Genomic DNA, 22,647 nt, shown 5'->3' on the forward strand with positions numbered 1-22,647 from the left:
TTCCAAGACAAAACTGGAGAGAAAAATTACAGAATACCTCATTCTGTTTTTACCCTTTCATTTTTAATTAGTAGTGTCAAACATAAATCTTGAGGCCAAAATAGTAAGCATCAGTTTGAAAATGAACAAAAGACTTGTTTTGCAGTCTCCAGGTGACCCTGGTCACTTTTCTAATGCTGGCACTATCATGTTAAATACTAAATACAAGTGTGCCAACATGCTGCTTAGTACTCCAATACTAAATAAATGCCATGTAGCATTTTAAGCTGGTAAAATTTTACACCCATTTTTTACTTTTGTAAGAGACTGTATAAGAAATCAATAGAAAATTAGGTCCAGTACCTTTGGGACCACTGAGTTATGTAGGTCTTGTTGCTCACTGACTGTGTTATGGATTGCATGGGGGTTTTGATTTTTGATTGGTTGGTTGGCTTTAGCTGAGTTCCTTCAATTAGGAGAAGAAAGATATTATCTCAAAGATTATTCCTGTCATCTCTGTGAAATCTCATGCTTTCTCATTCTTTCACCTTCTCCAAAGGGGATGGTATCTACACTAAGGCAGAAGCAAGTGTGTCCAGATGAGTCTTAGCCCAATTTATTAGGACATCTGTTTGTTTTCAGACAAAACACAGCCAAACCTCAGCCAAACCATTTCATTTTCTACAAACTGATGCACTGGAAATCCATCTGTCTTTTTGGATCCTGTAACAGATGCTATCCTGCTTTCCAGTGTCATTGAATTCTGCTCATGGATGACACATTCTTCATTTGTACTTGATTTTCATTTAATTTATCCTGAACCTTGTAAAAAAGCTCTGTAGTGTTCAGTAAATTACACAGAATTGAAAGCCAGCCACATGAACTGTTAACTTGCAATGAGACAGTTATTTAGGGCTCATCTCTGCCAAAGTATCAACACATTCATGAATAGAATATTTTATATGTTGAATATTTGGCAGCAGCTCCCTCTGTACAAAGCAGTTTATCTGCTGGGATAAAGAATTTCTCCAAAAGAGTTCATCAGGTCAGAAATATGTATTTCTGATTAAAATTTCCTGAAACGGATGTTGTCTTAAACATTTGTTACAGAATAAGTTGACTGTCCAGCCAAAACTGGCATATCAATGCTAAATTTGTTTCATACAGCAAGCACGGGCTTGTCATAGGTTAACAATATATATTTATATTTATTAAAAAATATAATTGTTTTAGCAAGTCAGGAAGTCTATGGCTACATCTGATTTAATTTATCTTTCACTTAGTGCAGTGTTTTCTTTTTACTTACACATTCTTGGTACTTGCAAGGTTTCTGGCAGGATTTTCTTTCCCAGTGCAATGGACTAACAGACTGTGAGTCTCCAGACACTGTTTGGGGGTTTTTGTTGTTTTTTTTTTTTTGTGAACATGACCATAGTGTGCATTCACGTGAGTCTGGGATATATGCTGACCTCCATAAAACACTATGCCTCGGATAATTTTTATGGCTGAAGCTGATCTGTATTTGAGGGGACAAATGGGTTTATAGTTTATAGAAAAAGTGGTATTTAATGGTTTCCCAATTGAATAGAAATCATATACCCACCAGATTTTTCAGTTCACTCATGTTTCATTTAAATATAAAGCTTAGATATTTTGTTTTATTTTATTAATATTTATCAATTAAGATATCATACAACTGGGATGACATTGAGTATATATAAGAATGCAGTCAATTCCTAGGGAAGCTTTTAACTGAAATGAAGAAAGAATACATTATAGAAGCAGTCAGAAGTCAGCATGAATGAAAGTTAAGTTTCCCACCGCTGTGGAATAATTTAGAATTTATTCTGGATGGTTCTGAAATTCTATATTTTTATGTTAGGAAATTACATTTCCCAAACCCTTTGTTTGGTTTTCCCTTTTTGAAAAACTGCTTTCAAAATAGCAAGAACATCTTAGATATTCAGTTTTCAAGTTAAAAAATGTACCAGAGCATCATAATAGGATAATACGAAATTTAGTGACTGCTTCAAAAATTCTAGTAGCTTCAGTTTAAATTTTTTACCCCAGATCACACTCTGTGAGGAACTGGTTCACAGAGATGTATAAATAGACAAGAATTAAGTTTGATCAAATAGAAGAAAAAGTATTAGGGAAAATACTGGGTTGGGGTTGAGTTCAAGTTCTACAGAGTGATAAAGTATTAGAGTTCAGGGGTATGTACTCTAATTTTAAAATTTTTTTTTAATAAAAAAATAATTCAGTAAATTGCAATGAAAGGCACTGGACAAGATGGATTTCTGTGATCCCTTAAAATTGTACAAATGGGTCTCCACTCCTTGAAAAAAATTATTTAATTTTTTTTAGTTGAAGGTTCCCTCAGAACATTTATTTGCCAGCTATATTTTTAGTCTTCTATATCAAAGTCAAATATGGGGGAGGAGGAGTGGGGTGTTATTGTCTTGTATAGGCCAGGTTTTCTATGGGTTTGTTCAGCTTCAGTGATCCTGGTTTTGGAACCTGAAGTGTAAGTTCTGTATGAGTTTAACTCTCAGGAACACCTCTGATAGTGATTGCTAAAACAGGGCTGTAGTTTCAGATAATTATTATATTAAATCTTTAACTTGACACTTCCACTACTTTTGCAACAATATGAAGTAGTGACTTGGGAATTCAGGACAGATTCAAAGCTCCATGCACAGAACAAATTTCACCAATGTAAGTCATCAGAATGAGGAACAGCTCTGCAAATCATGCAGTTTTTCAAAATATCTCAGAATTTATTCTGGATCATTGAAAATTCTCCCCATATGAATAAAAAAAACAAACCAAGGACAGTCTGATAATCTTCTTTCTTAGTTTAAGTCAATTTAAAGGGGAACTCTGGACTGAGTTGCCTCTATATGTTCAACCAATTCCTTTCCACCAAAAAGGAACAAAACCAAGTAAATGTCAGTGAAAAAATAACAGTTTACTATTATAAGGAATAGCAACAGTCAAGAGATACCACCAGATACAAAACTGCTGAATCTGGCAGACCCAAAAGCGCCAGGTACATCCCTGCCAGGATGGCACTTCTCAGCCAAAGGTGTGGTTCAAAGGACATAGGGAAAGAAGGTGTCAGCCTTTCCCCCTGCCCCACTCTGCTCTGCTTATCTTCCCAGCTGGAGCTCCAACTGGTATTCTCCAGATCAAGGACTAGAGACTCTCTGAAAGAATTTGCTGTCCTTGTGGCACAAGCCAACAGGAGCAGGCAAGGCGAGGTGGCTGGGCTGGGGCAACTCCAGTCTTCTCTCCTGGAGCGGGGGCCCAGGCAGCTCAAACCCGAGAACTGCAGTTTCTTCAAGTGAAAAGAGAACCCAAAAAGGAAAAGCCTCTTCCTGCACTGCCTTGGCCCTATAGCAAGAAACCAATATCCAAAGCATGTGGCCAGAGAGCTCTGCCTAAGCAAAGACCAAGAGCCCAGCGAGGTACGAAACTCGTGGCAAAGGGCACCAGCTGCTGCCCAGCAGACTTCAAAGCGCCTGCGGTACCACACTCCCTTTACCAGTCTTAAAGAGACAATAACAATTGTGAGCACAGATAGATATGGAATGCAATGGCATTTTGGGTTACCCACAACACTTTCCCTGTCTGCAGAACATTTTAATTGTAGGCTTGTCTCGAATGTTTTCATACTTTGGTAATTATTGGGTTGTAATATGACAAAAGTTTTGTTCCTTTACTGTCCATTTAATTTTTTTAAATGAGAAGCTGTAAAATGCCTGATAGTGATGACTTTTGAGAGCCAGTAATTTTAAGCAACTATTCAGTACATGAATTAGCTTTTCATTGAGGAGAAGGATCAGCATTTCTCTGACATCACAAATTTAATATTGTTAGAATAGACATAAATATTTAGCTCATGCACCAAGACTCCACAGACTTTTGTGCCTATGAATCATGGCTCAGCAGTTATAGAGATTATAACATAGCTTTAAAAGGAATTCTGGGTTCTTTCTGAATATTTAATCAAATACTTCTTTGGTATTTTCCCTCCATTTATCAGACAAGTTACTCCATTATATTTACAGAGGTTGGCAGGTGGGTTAAATCTATTATTAAACAAAAAAGCTATATCCTGTGCTTTCTTTTAAGAAGTGTTTTATCCTGTGCTTTCTAGTCTTAACTAGCATGTTGTAAGACCACCTAGGAAGGATACAATCTGGAAGGGTACATGGATCTGTGAAAAAACACCTGTGCTGGAAGTTCAGTTCTTCCTGTAGTCAAAACCACCATATTATATATCCCTATGTAGAAATGACAGAACTCTTTAAATAGGTCATGGTGGAAAGGCACAGCAAAGATGTTTGCTGGGGTGTCACAGGTCATGTATTGAGCATAATATGCAACTATAATGGAGCATAGACAGTAGAGCAGAATCCCAATACTGAATGGGTAGAGCATCACATGCATTTCATATGTTATCATATGTTTCATATGTTATTCACTGAGGAGTAAATGTAAGTTTCTGTATTTTGATACAAAAAAGAGGATTTGTTTTACTTTAGCAGTATTTCTGATTCACCCATGGTTTGGCAATATAGAAAAGATTACACTGATATTTCACAATGACATATGAGATGGGAAGAGGTGGTTTAAATGGATACATGGTGACGTGGATAAAGAACTGGTCTGAGATCACTCATTTGACACACAACTGGATTGTCAAAATACAGTGATCTGTGGCTCAACTGCAAGGCAGTCTCTAATATAGTAGCAGTTCAGAATAGAACCTGGAAAAAGCAAACTTTCTTCTTTTAATTTGATGTTAATGTTTCAAATTATTAGTGCTGTGAACAAAGTACAGCAGTGAGAACTTTGCTCAGAAGAGAAAGCTATGGAATTACACACTGTTAGTGCCTGGAAATGGCAGCAAGAAATAGTGCAAGGATACAAAAAAGCCAGAGAACATCGAGAAAAATTATATGCATATTAAACTTTCTGCAAGCAATGAGATGAAAATACTGTCCAAAACTAGACCCGAAACTCTGCCAGCAATTAAATATAGTAAGTACACAGACCATGTCAGGTAGATATTAAAACAGGCATCAAAAAATCATGGCTTTAGGTTTGTAAAATTTCTAAAGGTAAAACCATGGGAAAAATCCTGAGCCTGGTTCTATTCCTGGGAGGTGAAGTACATGCAGTTGGATACTGTGGGGATCCTACTTCCCCTGAGGAAGTTGTGTAGTCTACATTGTGGAGCAGGTGGATACTGGGAAACAGAAACAAACTCATCTTACCGTCTTTCTATGGTCTGTCTTCCTCATATGCAGCAAGACTGAAAGTTGTGGACTCTGCCTCCAGCCATCAGTGCTTCTGTGTTGCATTTCTGTGGAAAAGTTCTCTACTAAGAAGTACCTCTGCTCCCAAGGGTTTTCTTGACCCTGCTGTTTGCTCTGAATATGGAGCTCAGGTTTTCTCTTCTGATGCAAAACACTGCACATAGGTCAGAGGGATAGTTCTCAGAGGGAAGAAAACCCAACCTGAAGTTACAAAGGAGGAGCACGCAGATAATGCAAAGGAAATGTAAGATGTGTGTCTGTTACCTCTAGCCACTACCATGTTGTATATATATATATATATATTTCATTTCACAGTTCTCCAGTCCTCTGATAGGGCTATATTCATGGGTGAATCCAATTTACATTCTAAAATTAATTTCTATGTTGCAGTTTTAGGATGCCATTTCTATTTTGTCTGGTTCCCAGCTTGAGGAAAAGAAAGTGTTTCAGAATCTCTTTTCCTTCTTCCATACTGCTCTTCCTTTACTGCTGCTTAGTTTTAGACTTCACTGGTTTTGCAGGTGATCTCAAAATATTGGTCTAGAAGTCTTTAAATTGTTTTGGTTTTATCTAGCCTGTCTAGCACAATTTTAGCATAAGTACTTTTCCAGACAGAGAACACAGACACAGTCTACTTGCTTCAATTACATTTTTAAATCTTCCATGTGAAGGGAAGCAATCTATTTTGTTTGTTTGTTTTACTCCGCAGAATATTTTAATCACCTGACAGCCTGTGGAAATTAATCCTTTCTCTGTCATGTAAACTGATATACAGCTGCATGAAAGATTTTTACTGGGCCATCATGCACCTCATGCATCCTCTAATGCCTGTCCTTAAGGTGCTCAACCTTGCTACTTGTGTAAGCCCTTTTATGTTTCAACAGATGAGAAAATGTGAGCTCTGTTACTCAGTCGAGATTGACCATCTATCAAATAACCAATGAGGTATTCAGAGAAAGGAAAATAAATAAATACATAACCGTAGTGAAGCTTTGCATGTGTTACACTTGTTTTTTGTTTGTTTTGACAAATGAGGTGTATTACCTGACAGTATTGCATATTGTTTTACATTCCTGGACTCCCTGGAACCTTCAAAGCTCTCTTGATTATATATTTCTAGTGAATATAAAAACAAAGGAAATATTACCTGGCCTTTTATAGAAATTCTTGTTAAGATACTAAAATGAAAGAGCAACAGTCTCTTGATGCATTTAAAAATTAATATGTAGATAAATTTCAGTATCTTGTTTGTTCTTCGTGTCTCCACTCAGTCTCTCTTTGCTCCAGAAATTTTCACACCATTTTGGAAGGTTAGTGGCTCACACATAAACACATTCACCTTACAGACTGAAGTGGAGAAGACTTAAATCTACACCTAATCTTCCCAGTGCAGCAAATATGAATTTAAATAAGAGTAGCTTTCAAATACCACATAGGGCTGAAATGAGGACTAAAGAACCAACAGAATTATGAATTTGTAATAATACATATATTTATATGCAAATGACCACTTTACAAAGAAAAAATATTCCCTGGAAACCAAATAGTGCAATAATGAGGAAGGAAGTGGTGATACAGGCATTTATATTCCATAAAGACAGGCAAGGGGGAAACAATTTAAATAACAAGAATTCCCCGCCTATTAATTTAAGAATATTTCTGCTGAGTTTAGCAATATTGAAAGTTTCTAAGTCTTGGTGCTCAATGCACAGAAATCTGTTTATTTAATTAAGAAATGTCATTGTTTTATGTCTTTCTGGGTTGTTGCACTAATGTTGTTCAAATGTATGCTGTAAAGACCACACATGCAACTGATGTAGTTTGGACTGTCTGCTGAGACTGCTCACCCAAGTGTGTGTTTCTGTATAGCTGTTCACATAAAAAGGCCATCCATCTATCCTTGTCACATGGCTTAAAAAAATCATTAATAGTCATGGACTATCGAGGTAAAAAATACTATTAAATATATGGTTGGTATAGTTACTTGTAAGTAGTTAATTTGACCATGAGAAAAATGGTGCAATCCCCCATGATTCTTCAGGCATCCTAATGCACCCTTCATGAGTCTCTGTAATAAGATTACTTAGCATCACCCTCCTCCCAAACCAAAATTCCTAGCAAAATTGAGACTGAACCTAAAACAAGCTTTGCTTAGGCACATGGATTTCTCTGTATCACATTTATATGTGGTAGAGATCTGCAGAAAAGAAATGTAAAGACTGTCAAATTGTTAGGAAGAAACTTGTTCGGCTACTTCATAGTGCTCCAAATAGGTAATAGAGCAGAATTGGAAACTGAGTGTATCTGTCAGCTTGCCTTACTTATTTAAAATATGTTGGTTGGCTTTGTATAACCAGTCTGAAGAACAAACAAAGAAAAATAACTTGTCACACTTTTGTTTTGTCATTTGTCTTAATAAAAACTTCTGGGCAAAGTAGGAGCTTGTTCTTTGGACTAACAGCACTCCAGGGCTTAAGTTAGGCTGAAGGGTTTTATAGACATTGGCTTCAGATTTCCATTGTTTGTTGGTTCTGTCTTGTTTTGTGGTTCTCTGGGTTTTTTAAAGCAGAACTATGAAAAACGCTGTCTTTCTCCAAACTCTCAAGTTGTTTTCTACAGGCATATGAGCTAGGCTTTCCTGGGACTTTTACTTTTGATTGGCATAAGTCTCTTGTCTTCAGTGAGCTGCTAATGAACCAACAAGGGATTAGGAGGAAAAGTCTGGAGAACATCCACATGCTACATCAGCTGAACTGGAGGAACCCTTCTGTCAGTCTCTTTATTTTGAGGCTACAGATAAATTTCCTAATCATATTTGTGATAAAGTAAACTTGTACAATGTTCACAGCTAAAGTCTGCAGAAAGCCTGACAGTTTTCCAATAACCTGTAGCAAAAGAGGTAGCAAACCACAGAATGCATTCATAATTATTCATGATATTTCTAATTATTTAGGATGTGTCTTCTCCCTTTGCTATCTGAATGAAAATTTTACCACATTGTCTTATGAATTTCTCACCCTCTGTCCATAGCTACTGCTTCAAAAATGTCAGCATCCATAAGCAGTTATAATAATATTTCAGAATATTAAGGGGCTGTATTAAAGCCAGCAACATTTCTTATTAATAAGGTCTAATTTATGAATAAGTAAGGCTAAAATGATTGCTTGGATGGATTAACAGCTCAGTATTCTCTAAAAGTCAACAGTGGCTAGGTATGGCAGTAGAATGTTAGGACTGGCCTTGAATGACAGCAGATAAACAAGAAAGATTAATTTTGTGGCAGTATCCTGAGTGGATAAAGAGGAGCAAGACAGCACTTGACAAAGGCAGAAAAGAGAAGGTCACAATAGCTGAGAAGCAAACCCATCAAGTCTGCATTAAAGATTTAGTTGCTGGACAGGGATGAAACACTGAATCTTAGAGCTGTTGCTCTGAAGACATTAAATATACACTATATTTTTAGGTAGAAAGGGCGAAATGAGTAAGAGGTGATACTCAGGTTAAAACACGGCAGGACTGACATGTCTAGGAATCTTTCAATGACACTACTTGTGTCATGAGTGTTAACTCACACTGCCTTGGCAAAATAACATGATCTCTTAAATGTACTGGAGGTGTGGGTCATGTACCAACAGGCCTGATGAACCATGGTGAAATAAGTGGATGCAGGTCTGCTACCACCTGTAGCATCCCACAGCTGTGTGTGGCACTGAGCTTCTTGTGGCCTGTGTTATTCAGAGAAATCAAATCAAGTATCATAAAGCATCATCGCTTGACATGCCGTGGCTATCTCAAAAATCAAAATTAAGCTTCTCACATTAGTTCTTCATTGTGGAAGATGCATAAGAGTTTTACAAGTGATGATTGGTAACTCTCCTGTAATTCTATGTGACTTTGAAAGTCTAGTAATTTTTTCTGTAGTTTGGAAAATGATCAGTATGTTCCCTCAAGTGCAAACACTTGAAAAATCATTAAGTTTCCTAGGATAAAATTCCTCACTAATAAAGAAGTAGCACAAACAGATCACAAGAAACAGTTGAGCTGCAACTGTGGAATTACAACAGCCAAGTATTTTTCATCTTCAGTTTCTACAGAGAGATTTAAAATACAGTTGTCTGACATTTTTAAGGCATTGAAATATTTGAAGTTTTTTTCTTTTTAATGAGGTTTAAGGACTTGTAGCAAAGATGGAGTTATCAGAATGGTATGTGATGAGAAGATTTCTATCTTCTAATGACATTGTTCATGGTCACAGTTAGTATTATAGTTTCCAGAAAAGTACACTGTCAGATTCAGGGAGCCATATTTTCACTACATAAACTTGAAACATAATTCCATTTTAAGGGCTCCAGAATACCCACATAATATTCAGAAGTTATAAAGAATAAATGATTTATTGACAGATTTTGTGCTGCTTCTGACATTTATAGCAACCCAAAACTGGAGTGATGTTATGATATATCCAGATCTTCAGGTATACTTTTCAACTGAAACAACATCTCAATTGGCATGTAAGGATGTTTTCTGTCAGTCTTTGAAAAGCCTGCTTATGAGTAAATGTTGTGCATAATTTTTTCTATTTGAATCAGTTCTGTAAAAGCACAGGATTTATGTATTGCCATCTAACGATGCACCCAGTATGGAGACAGAACTTCTGCTTCATGACCACATCATGTCCTGCCCTGCTCACACCATGGGAGACAATTGGCATGAGATACAACCTCCATCCCAGCCAATGGAATTACCATTACCATGGCTCTGAAGTGCTGGTTTAGGGGCGTATCAGTAACTATGGCTTCCTGTGTGGGACAGGGAAGTAGTCTTCTGACATGACATAAGCATCATCAAGACTCAACTATGTAAGCTCCTTGCATTGTGACAGCTGGAAAACATTGGACACAGTTCAGCTTGTAAACATAGATAAAAGTTGTGAAAACGTAGAAATAAGGCACTGTGATGTTAGATTGCTGTGAACTTTTTTACCTGTGTTTAATCTGGGAAAACTATGGAAGTCATGCTGGCTTAATGCCTATAGGGAAAGTTGCAAAGTGTTGGCCCCTATCAGAGTTAACATTTAGAGTAGCTGAATGCATAATAGAGTTGTCACTTTGTTGGTTTTTTTTTTCAGATTTATTAAATAATTACTAAGAAAAAGTGTTAAAAAAAAAAGTTTGTAGCTTTGCTATGGTTTTCTCAGTGATTTGATGAGCTGGAAGATTTACTAGGTTTTATTTATTTAATTTTTAAAAATAAAGTCTTAGTTCATTCTCTTAATTTATATTGCTAGTAGTAAATTTAAGAGTAGGAAAAGGGAGACTACAGTGTAATAACAGCCAGTTGCTAAGATTATGAAGTATTTGAATTTATGACACATAAAGATTTTCTGGCCCATTTTCTTCTTTGGAGAGAAAGAATGTGTTTTCCCCTTTTAAGATTAAAAAGCTATGAACTTCTTTTAAATATCTATATGAATACGTATTTTAATGATTTTATTGGATGTTGGAATATTTATTCAAAGCTGTTCTAAAAATAGGCAAAACTATTATTGATCTTCTTAATAAGTTGGAGGGACATTGCTTATAAAGCAATGATTAGATTGCTCTGGTTTTACATCATGATTTTTACATGTTAAAAGAAAGTATTATTTAAGTTTTTCCTGGTCAAAATCAAGAAATTGTATCCTCTATTAGAGGTTTTATTCTCAGACTTTATATGTAGCATGGGATTCCCACTGGTATTACTCCATTCAGTGCATTGACTCCTGCACCCAGATCTGCCAGTTAACTCTGTCATTAACTTTCCCCCACTAATGATAGTGTTTCCCACATCTGCTATTGCACATGTGCAGCCCCCATTGCTTTATCCAAAGCCATCAAGTTTAGCTCTGATCATTAATCTTTTGTTTTAAACAAAATCCAATGAATTTTGATTTCTGCAGGCCAGACTCCAATAAACTATTTTGAGAGGTGGTAAGGAATATCAGAGGTTAGTGATTGTCCTCCTGGAAGCCATGAAGAAAATCTGGGAATGGCTTGCAGTATCCAAATGAATCATTAGAGTGTAAGAAAATGAAGTGTAAGGAAGAAATATAATCATTGCTGGGACTCCATCTGTAGACCAATCACTTTTCAGTCTAAATGGATTGGGTCTTTTCTGAACATTAACATTTCATGATATATAGCATTAAGAAACAGCAGTTAAGATTAATGGTATCAAGGATCCTAGTCATAATAAATGGAGTGATTGTGTTGTGTTTTATAGCTCCATCACAAGATGAGAAGTGACCATTTAGATATGTTCACAGCTGAAAATATAACCAGTGACTTCAATTTAATATATTTACTCACACAGTAACATATAATGCTGCAAAATGCTTTGATGAAAAGGAGACAGCATTTATAATACTTTTAAGACTGAAACCTTTAATTTTCAGTTACGCATGAGAAAAACAAGCCTTCATGCTCTTGTGTATAAAACGCCTTTATAGGTGTAATTTATGATTTAATATCTTTCCTCCCATTCCTATTTCTTTCATTCCTACTCCTACACTTTTTAAAAGCTTAATTCTACAATATATTAAGGCTTCTGTAGTTAGGCAAGAGAAAAAAATAGGGTGTCAATACTTTCAATTGTTATCTTTATTCTTCCTGTCCTGTTTTGATAGAACTGTATAGGCAAACGAAAATCACTTTTATTTTGGTGTTTATGGAGAGCAAAAAATAAAACAACATGCCACATCACTGTTTCTGGCAAGGTACTTGGAAAGAGAAACAATGTCAAGCAGTTTGTAGCCCCACCTGTCATTGACAGGTCCATTTTTAAACAGGTAAGAAGGTGAAGATCAGAGATAGCTCTGTGCTGTTTTATGTTCCTAAAGGAGAAATATTGTAAGGTTTTATAAAAACCTTGTTTTTCTCAAAAGCAATGACTTAATGAGGGAAGATGTATTAAACTGCATTTTAGGTTACCAAAAATTATATCAAAAAGGAGAGAATAAAAGGCATTATCATGGCTGGTTCACAGCACTTGAGAAACACAAGTTTAGTCACAGCTTTCTTACGAAAACCTTGTCTTCCCTGGAGAATATAATTCTTACTGTGCTTTGGCCTCTGTCTGTAAAACTGTAGCCTTCATACTAATTCTTGATTTCTTCCATATTTCTGTGTCTTGGCAGAAAAGTCATAATTAGCCATAGGTTCAGTACACCTACACCTCTGGGAAATACTGTTCAGTTTGCTGATACTTGAGGAGGCAGATCCCCGACACGTGTGTTTGTCTAGTCACTGCCAGCCATGGGGTTCCAGTTTGCAGGGCAATAGCAGCTGCCAGCTCTGCAACACTGCCGCCACGAGCTCTGCTTGCCATTTTTTTGCTTTCAGCCCTGAGTAAGTGGAACTGTCACAAAAGTACCTTTACAAAAAAGTCTTTAAAAAACTGTTTTCGTTTTTAAATTTTCAGCAAACCAATATTACTAGAAGCTGTTAATTAAAAGGAGTGTGTCCTTTCAGGTGATGATGTTGCACGTACCCAGACACAACTTGTATCCACCTTTTGGGTAAAGGCATACAAGATTGCAGATATTATGTTCCTGATGCTGATAAATAGTGTATTTTAGTTCCACATTGAAGGAAAGCTGGACCTACTTTCATTGCAGTCATCATAAGATGACATGGATGGAGAAGACATTTAGCATTGTTTGAAACAAAGATTGAATAAGAGGAAAAAAAGAACATAAGGAGAAAGTTTGCAGCAAATAAAAGCAAAGATTCCCAAGGAAAAGCTGCCTGCAGAACTGAAACTAATTCAATATTTAGGATGGAGTGTTGAGACTAGATTTTATGACAGAAAAACTTTAAGCAGCTTCAGGGAGCCCAATCCTGAGTAAAAATCACAGAATAGTGACATGTGAACATTACGCTGTGAGGCTTTATCTATCTACTGTACAAAAAAGGTACCTATAGTCTATCTGTTAGTGCCATTACTCTCAGTTCATTCCACTGTTTTCAGTAATGACAACATGCATTATAATGCAAGTATACCTGGGGGACTTAGAAGTTGCTGCCAGTTCTCACATAACACAATGAATTTTTTTTTTAATCTTATCTAAGGAAAGAAAAAAGCCCGAGCCCTTGGCAGTAATTGATTTCAACCATGAGGGGGACAGTGCTCTACCAGACAGGATTAAATTTGTTGCAATTGTTCCCCTGCTCATTTTTTGCTGCAATAGAGGTGCTGTTTTTCTATTGTAAATTTCTTCTTAGATGCTAAATTTTTAAGGGATTTAAAGAGTAAATCCTTAACCATGAATACACTCCATGTGACAATGTCAGTACTGCAGACTGTTGCAGATAGGCCAGTGGTATAAGATACCAGTTCAGTTCTGTGGTCAGTATTCCTGTATTTCACTGTTGATGTTTTCCATGGAAGGTACTTTGTTTAGAAAATATTACTGAAGTGAGAAACAATAAAGAAAAAAAAAAAGAGATTGCTTCTTGTTTTTCTTGCCCCATCCCTGAAAGTGTTCACAGCCAGGTTGGATGGGGCTTTGAACAATCTGGTCTGGTGGTTGGTAGGTGTTCCCTTGCCTGTGGTGAGGGGTTTGGAACTAGATGATCTTTAAGGTCCCTTCCAAACCAAACCATTCTATGGTTCAGACTATGATTCTTTATCTAGAGTTTCAATTTTTGTTTTTCAAATCAGAGCCCAGAAAACAAGCCTTGAAGAATCTGAGATGGCTTTTTTTTTTTTTTTTGCTATAATCACAACTCCCCTCAACAAACCAAAAAAAAAAAAAAAAAGGATTCTTAGGTCGCTGTTACATTTACAGTGTTGTGAATTATTTGCCACATGCAACAGGTGGAATGTCATCGTACCGAGGCAGCTGTTTTACCCGGAGGAACTGACGGAGAACTTGGCAAGTGCCCCACCGACACATCCTCCGGCTGGAGGCAGCCACAGCGGGGTGCGGTGAAGTGCCGGTGTCCCGGCCGCCGTTCCCCGGGGGCAGCGGTGTCCCCGGCCCGGGCTGTGCCGTGCCCGCCGCGCCCGCTCCCCGCGTTGCCCCGGCAACGGCTCCGCGCCCGCCGCCGGCTCCGCCGCCAGCCCGGGAGCGGCTCCCGCCGGGGCCGGCCCTGCCTCTCCCGCGGCCCCTTCCCGGCTGAGCCCGGGCTGTGCCCCGCCGGCCCGCCCCGCTGCCCGCATGGCTGTGCCGAGCCGGGCAGCGCCGAGCCGGGCAGCGCCGAGCTGGGCAGCGCCGAGCCGGGCAGCGCCGAGCCGGGCAGCGCCGAGCCGGGCTGTGCCGGCAGGCCGGAGCTGATCCGCCCGCCTCTCCTGGCCTCTGCTGGGGTAGCCGGGATGTGCTCTCTGCCGCTCCCCTCCCACTCGCCCCCTTCCCTCGCAGGAGCCTTCCGCGCCTAGTTTAATGGCTTTGCAAAGAAAGCCGGGCAGAAGAACACTTTCCTCATTGGCGGTGGTCAGATCATGACCTAACTCACCATGAACTTGGAAGGGCTTGAAATGATAGCGGTGTTGATCGTGATTGTGCTTTTTGTAAAAGTGTTGGAACAGTTTGGGCTGATTGAAGCAGGTTTAGAAGGTAAGGGAGTGCTTTTCAGTGGCTCGTCATTTTTCTGTTCTGGTTATTCTCTTGCAGCGAGGCAGGAGCACCTGTGAACTGGATGTGAGGCGCTACCCGAGTCACTTGGAGAGAGACGTGCACATCAGGGGCTGTCTGTTGTGGGTGTTGGTTGTGGTTTGATTTTGCAGGAAAAATAAACTGGTATCCAGAAAACTGCCACTATAAACTTAAGTGGTAAAGTCTGAATCTCTTATTCCTGTTTTAAATCTGCGAATTTAAAGTAGTGGAGGGCAAAGGCAGATTTTAGTATGATTACAGGCAATCATACTGCCTTCAAACTGTCTTGTAATCAAAATTGTTTTGTAATGTATTCACGTTAATGTCATCTCTACTAGAATTGTTGTAAGATCAACATGTATCTTTTATAGTATTTAAAAACCTGTTGAATATTTAATTTAACGTTTTAAACTGTGCTTGAGGAAGAACTACAATACTCAGATTCAAACTAAGCAACTTAAACATTCACTAAGGGCAATCAAGTGAAAATTTTATTGCTTGATGCTTTATTTTTCTTAGACAGATCCCCTCCTCTATTAGCAATATTGTTTCTTTATAAAGCAGTAAGAATTAAAAACAAGAAGATTATTTTAAATGTGCTTTTTACATGTGGAATAGTGGAATATTGATTATTTTTACCTTATTTCTAAGAGAGCTGTTATTCGTACCATATGAAGAGTTGGACTAAAAAAGCACTGCTTGCAGCATGGTCGATAATGTAATGACAATCACTGCATCCTAGTGTTTTACTAGATTACATTCTGAAGTGGTCTGTTTATCAAATATTGAAGGAATACTGTATTCTCAAATCTTCCTGTAAGTGGCATTTGAATGCAGTGTACATACTTACACCTGTGAAAAGGAAAACACTGTTGTTTAATTACAGTTTCATGTGCTAACCGTAACAAAAATTATGGTTAAGCAAAATTTTCTCCTATGAAAACATCTAAAGTAGTCCTGTTTATGTAACCCTTTCAAGAAATGCAGTCTTCCTTTCAAGTGATTTGAAAGAAGGAAGTTACTCAGCTGGTACTATGTGGTGCTGTCTTGCGTGTACTTGCTAGAATCTTGCTATAGAATCTTAAAGCCCTTCAGACATCAAGTGCTTTTTTTATAAAAATTTTATGGTTGTGTTAGAGTACATTATATCAATTTTAAATGACAACAGAGAGATTCCCTTAAAGGTTTGAACTTCTGATTTTCTTTTTGTGCTGTGTTTAGATTTTAGTAGGAGTATCAATTAGCATGATAAATGTTATTGTAAAAGTTATTTCCAGCATTAGAGGCTGCAAAGATTGAGAAAAAAAAATCTGTATGTACGTTTTAAGTTGTTTGGCATGTTTGAGTGTGCTCTGTTGAGTCTGATTGCCACATCTGTTTGGGTTCCCCGGAAAAATACATCATTTGATTGTTGCCTGTACTTGTTGCTATGGTTGGAGAAGCTGATAATGGAAAGACAATTCAAAATTTAGTGAAGATGTCTGTAAGTGGTTGTATTATTTCTGTAAGTTTTTTGTGCAGCTGCCTGTTTTGCCTGCCTCTCTGGTCAAAAGTCTGGCAGTCTGTGTGTGCACAGTCTTCAAGTTTCTTTTTACTTATTCCAGGACAGGTTTCCAGCATGCCAGCTAAGGGAAATCACAGGAAGACATTTATGCCCCATTCCTCTGTGATGTTCTACTTCTTTGAATGATATAAAGGGCATGCTACTGAGAATCAAGTAACAATATAAATAATGATGTGTGTTAATGGGCCTTAGCTAAATTTCACAGACTGAAGATTTTTTTTTCTTCTTAGCTCAGGAGTAGAAGATTTCTTTCTCATTTTTTTCCTTAAACTTGTGATTTAAAGATCTGAACTTATTACAATAGGAAAAATAAAAATATTCTTATGCTTTTACTAGAGAATTGAAAAAAATTGTCAATATGTTAGTAAGTATCAAGGCTATTCATGTCTACTCTTGAATGAAAAGTACATGCATTGTAAAATTGTGTAAATGTTAGAGAAGTTTTTAATTAGAATGTTAAAAAAGGAACTTTTACAAGTGTAGTCAGACTATTCATGTTCTTTTCGGGAAATCAGTGAGGAAGTTGGTCTCAGCTTTCTGAAAATTTTGGGTTTTATAAGGACATTTTTAGTTTTCTGAACTTGGGTAGGTTATATCACTTCTTTCTTTTTCATAGAGGTTAATATGTCCCAACAAAACCTTTCTATTTGTTTCCCACTGTTTAATAGTTTACAGTATATAAAACACATCCTATATCTACCTGAAGATCAGAGTCAGTAATAATCTCTAGCACAGTGCATGCAATGCACGATGCTAAAACTCATTCTGAAGCTTTGGTAGAGACTGAGGTTTCAGAATCCTATTGTGCCGCTATCATGGTAAAAAAAGCCTGAAGATAACTTATCTTACACTGGATTGTCATGATTGTGAACTTTGTGAACCACCACATTAATTTGGAAGAATCAGATGCAATGATGTAAATTATGAGCACTCTGTTCAGTGTCATAATAGCTACCATGAGTGTAAAAAATATTCTCCTCCCTTCAGACTCTTCAATGCAAATTATGTATATGATAATAATAATATGCAATTATTTTCATTATTTTCAAAAACAATGATGTATTTCAGAGTAAATATTTTGTATATTTGCTTATACTTATCCTGCTCTCACTCAGATAACAGTATGCTTTCTGTGGTTTTGTACAATTGCCTTCAACTGCTGAGTGATTCTCTTGTAAGAAAGTATTTTCAAATAGATGTTTTTAATATTGTATGGCAGCTCTGAAAGTGATAAGTAGCAGAATAGATTTATACACTTTAGTACGTTGTGGGTTTCAGAGACTTTATCTCTCAGTCAAATATTATTTTATGATGTATTGCACTCACTTAGATTGCAGTATGCTTTCTGTGGTTTTGCCCAGTTGCCTTTAATTGCTGAGTGGTTTTACTGTTGTTATAAAAGTATTTTCAAATAGATGTTTTTAATATTGTATGGCAGCTCCTAAAATGATGAGTAGCAGAATAGATTTATTCGCTCTCGTGGGTTGTGGATTGCACAGGCTTTGTCCTTAGGTTAAATTTTGAACTTTTCATAAATTAGACTATATTCTCCTTGCTAAACTTTACTGGCTTCTTTAAACAATAATTTATCAGGTTTAAAAAAGTAGTGCATTGATACCTAATCAGGAAAGTTTGTTCCTCGGTATCAATCTATAATTTTTTCTTCTTGTAACTCAAGTTTTTCTTAAAGTCGTTCATAAATAGAATGAGGTACAGGACCTGAATAGCTATATGTACAAAAGGTTACCATCTTGAGATTATGCCATACTCAGGATATTAATTTATAGTATTTCAGTATATTTTTAGTACTTTTCTGAAAAGTACTTTGCAATCTTCATGTATTAGGATCATATGAACTTAAAGAAGAAATTAAAGAGATTTTCTTTGTGAATATCTTCCTTGTATGTCAGTTTTTCTGGGTAAAGTGTTAGAGACAGAGGTTGAAGCATCATGAGATCAAGCCATTCCTAATTTAAAATTGCTTTGTCCTAAAGTTTATTGGGAAACCTAGATTGCTTTTCAAGAGCTAAATTTATTAATTTCTGTTTATTAATTAAGTAAACAGAAAAATAGACCCCTCTTTATCAAGCTATGTATTGAAACCTACACTAATAGGAATAATGTTCAGAGAAGAAATCTGAATTATATGACTGATCAAAAATACTTAAATAAGAATACTTTGTTTTTTAGGAATTAGAACATCTAATAAAAAAAATGGCATGGAAGTATCAAAGTATATTACTGTAAAATGTGTGTTCCATATCTCTGTTGTTGGTATCCATCTATAATCCTTTGTTAGGAGTCCTGAGAGTGGCAGCAGTAGGACTTTACAGCTAAAATTGTAATAATCGAGGTAAATTACTAAAACGCTTGATTCCTCCAAAATGTTAAAGCAGCTTCTAATCCCATTTTAGTAAACTTGTCTATTAAATACTTTGTATTCATCAGCTGGAAAAAAGAGCAAAACCACAGACACGTAGGTAATTGCTTGTGATATTTACAACAGTTTTTGAACAAGGACTGGGTATGACTGGAAAGGAAGTGGAAATGCCTTGTGGTTGCTCTCAAACTAGCAGCCTCTGGAGCTGTTTTGCCATCCAGGCTATGATCTGCTGGGAATGTCAGCATTTCCACAGTGATGTCCCTCCTCACAGTGTTCTTCATGGATGGAAAAGGAGTAATACCTCAGAACCACAGAATGATTGGGTTGGCAGGGGCCTCTGCAGATCATTTAGTCCAACCCTCTGCTAAAGCAGGTTCACACAGTGCAAGTTGCATGGGCTCACATCCAGGCAGGCTTTGACCACTTCCAGTGAAGGAGATTCCATGAACTCTCTGAGTAGTCTGTTGCAGTGCTCTGTCAGGTTTTTCCTTGATATTCATTCCAGAAGATTCATAGTGACTAGCATTTCATCCAACAAATAGTGTTTAATAAACATAGGGGCTTTTATGCCATTTTTCTTTTCTTAAATTGGTCTGGATGTCAAAGAGAGTTATGCACAGAATTGTGAAATATGGAAGCAAAAGTGGACCAATATGTGAAATGATTAGGCAGAGCTGACAATAGGCGAAAGACAAAAATATGATAGAAATTTTAATATTAATATTAAAATTTAGAAGTAATTTGTTCAATTAAGTCTTCATAAATTATAAGATAAATTGAATCGAAACAGCTGTTGAAACAATTCCTCATATAGGGATAAGTGAGCAGTGGACAGAAATCTTTAACACAGAACTCCAATGAATTTTTTCTTGATTAAATATGTAGCTGGAACAGCACTAGCAAGTCACTTGTAGACAGCAGCACGTACTGTAGTTTACTTGGAATTATGTGTATGTGAACATCTGACCAGGCTGTGTATCCTGCATGGCTGGTCAGCAAGCCACCACTGGGCAGAATGAATAAGAGAAAAGCTCTTCCCATTTTTCATGCTAGAAGCTCCAACTTATGGATACGGTCTTAGAAAAAACAGAAATAGTCAAGAAAAGCAGCTTGCTAACCATGAGAATTTGTAATAGGTGCCTTCTGTTGTTAGAAGCGGTCGGTCATCTCTGAGTCATCTTCTGAAGGCTGGTCCATTGTTGCTGAAAAACCTGGTGTTCCCAGGTCAGTGTCTGCTGAAGAGTCTTTTCTCAACACTTACTGTCACACTCAATAATAATGTGTGTGTCTAGTGCTTTACATCTACAGACACTGAAGGACATAAATACTGTAATTGAAAGGATGCCAAAGAAATAGATGGATAGAGTCCTACACTCTGAGTTATCAATACAATAATGCTTTTTTGCATTATTTTTTATAGGAGAGTTCTTCCTTTAGTTATCAGACCTGTTTCTCTGGTGATTAATTGTTCAGCACCTGGTAGAAAGTTCAATTCAGCCAGACTGAATGGTGCCTAGATATCCTAAGTCAGATGATTTTATCTGGAACAACAACTTTGTTTTTCCTTTCTGCAGTCATTTTTCCCAGTGGTATCTCTGGAGGTATGTGGTTCTCCAGGCAAATTTTCTTTGTTGGGACCAATAGTCCAAAAATATTCTTCTGTAAACAGGCAAAATTTCAATCATCCAAAGTGATTTTTGAGTGCTATCTTCTTATTGTTGATGATGTGAAATAATGAAAGGAAAATGAGAGTAGATCAGGTAAATATATGTTTATTAATCAGATATTTATTTATCAGTTATATCAGAGTATTGTATGGAATATTGTCTAATTTTACACAGAAGAAATGTGATTAATAGTTCAACTATCATTACTAAAACCAAATTCTAATAGAGAAAACAACCCCAACATCTGAAATAGAAAAGAAAAAGGGTTACCAGAGAAGTGAGTTGTTAAGAACATTAAGGACAATACTTTTATTGAACATAAGCATTATGATATAACACTCACCAGCTGCTGTAGGTATGCATACCAGAACAGACATTTGTGCATCCACAATTTGATCTATTCTTTCTGTACTTGAAGCTCATACTCAGAATTTTTTCCTAACAGCATCTCTACAAAGTGATGGGGTGTCTCTAGATAACCAGAAAAGAATTTCTGCTGGTGGAAAAAAGTAATCTATATACAGCCACTTCTTGCCTGTGTCTGAGGAACTTTCAGTAACAACAGAACCAGGATGCTGCCTGCATAAGTTTCTCTGGTGGTGACAGCCCATTCTTAACAGCTGCACCTAAAAAGAAGACAGAGATTTATCTTGTTTAGTGAACCTGATATTTCTGGAAAGCCAAAATTTCTGCAGGTAATCCATAATATTCAAGTGCAATGAGTATTATACCCCTTGGAGAATAAGAACATATTCTTCTCTATAGGAGGATGTGGTCTGTCCTCTTGGAAAGTAATCTATTATCTCAGTAAAGTCCTTGACTATTTTTCCATTAGAAAGAACTTTTTTTCCATACTGAATTAAATTTTATTTAGCCTGAGGATATACATGTTAAATTTTGAAATTATATTAATATGCCATCTGAGTTACCTCCTTTGAAGTCTGAGATTTAAAGTTATGTTTGTAAGACAGTGAGAGTACCTATACCTTCAAATATCAAGTTTGCCACCGAACACCTAGTAAGATCCCAAAGATAGGAGGTTCATGAACTAATGCCTTAGTTCATTTGTAACCTGCAGCTGATGATAAAAGGAATTATGCACAGTTGGAGTTTTCTAATTTTTTGATACATTCAGACAAAAATTACTATGTTCATAAGTATATTTATTCAACCTCAATCTAAATTGCATCAATTTCCCTCTTACTCATCACAGAGCTCAGAGTTGCCATTCTGGCCAATTTTATGGCTAGATAAGTAGTCTGAGATGAACCAGGTTACCAGAACAGGAGTAATTATTCTCAGGAGTAAATGGGTATAATGGAAGGCAGAATAGGATACTGAAATGGTTGTTTTGCAAGTTGACGATTGAGATATGACAAAATATAGTTCACTTGCTCACAATCAAATTGATTTAATAGTTCAGCAATAATAAAGAAGTAATTAAGACAGGACGGTATCCTCAGTCAACTCGATTGCTGACCCATTCAGTGAGAACATGGCTCACCTTTGAGTCATTATTGCAAAAATTGTCATAGTCTGCTAAAAGTTATACTTCAAATGCTACTAATTTTTCTATTTGCTTCCTTACCATTATCTTACAGGATTATTATAAGAAGCTTATTTTCTGAATGCTAGAATTTTTGGACTGAGACAAACATTTATAGACCCAAAACCTTGCTATTTAAAAGGTAAATCTTACTGTAAAAACCCAAACTGAAGATTCGTCACAATATCCTTTGTATATTAACTTAATCTGTTTAGGAACTTCACTTTTTAATTTGAGAAACTAAGTAAAGCTGCTTTAGCACTTATACCTTTTGTTTTCTAGATTCAAAATAAGTTTTGTGGCTCTTTTCTGAACCTTTTTTATTGTTTAATAATCTTCTTGGGGAATTGATATTCAAACTGGATAGAGGACTCAAAATTGATCTCAGACAGATCAGAGGTAAGATATCCCTGCCTGTCCTATACGTGGTATCTTACCATTAATACAGTGAGCAGTAATTAATTAGCTCATCTTATACTTTTTTGCAAAATAGAGATATTCACATCAATGATTCTACACAGAAATAAAGATATGGGTGAAATTATTT

At 36.8% G+C, this 22,647-nt stretch overlaps 1 protein-coding gene across 2 annotated transcripts in view; it reads left to right on the forward strand.

Moving 5' to 3' along the window:
- KCNIP4 (potassium voltage-gated channel interacting protein 4) overlaps window positions 1–22,647 on the forward strand; it is a 286,019-nt gene that overhangs the window by 91,250 nt on the left and 172,122 nt on the right. The window contains exon 1 of one of the 2 annotated variants that reach the window (XM_058837894.1): window positions 14,625–14,901. The exons of the other annotated variant lie outside the window; for it this stretch is intronic. Within the exon in view, the coding sequence (XP_058693877.1) occupies window positions 14,802–14,901 (100 nt within the window). The 5' untranslated portion in view covers window positions 14,625–14,801. Of the gene's footprint in view, window positions 1–14,624; window positions 14,902–22,647 lie in introns of those variants that run through there. 2 annotated transcript variants of the gene reach the window in all.

Source organism: Poecile atricapillus, chromosome 4 (assembly GCF_030490865.1).
Source record: "Poecile atricapillus isolate bPoeAtr1 chromosome 4, bPoeAtr1.hap1, whole genome shotgun sequence".
In the NCBI taxonomy this organism is placed as follows: domain Eukaryota; kingdom Metazoa; phylum Chordata; class Aves; order Passeriformes; family Paridae; genus Poecile; species Poecile atricapillus.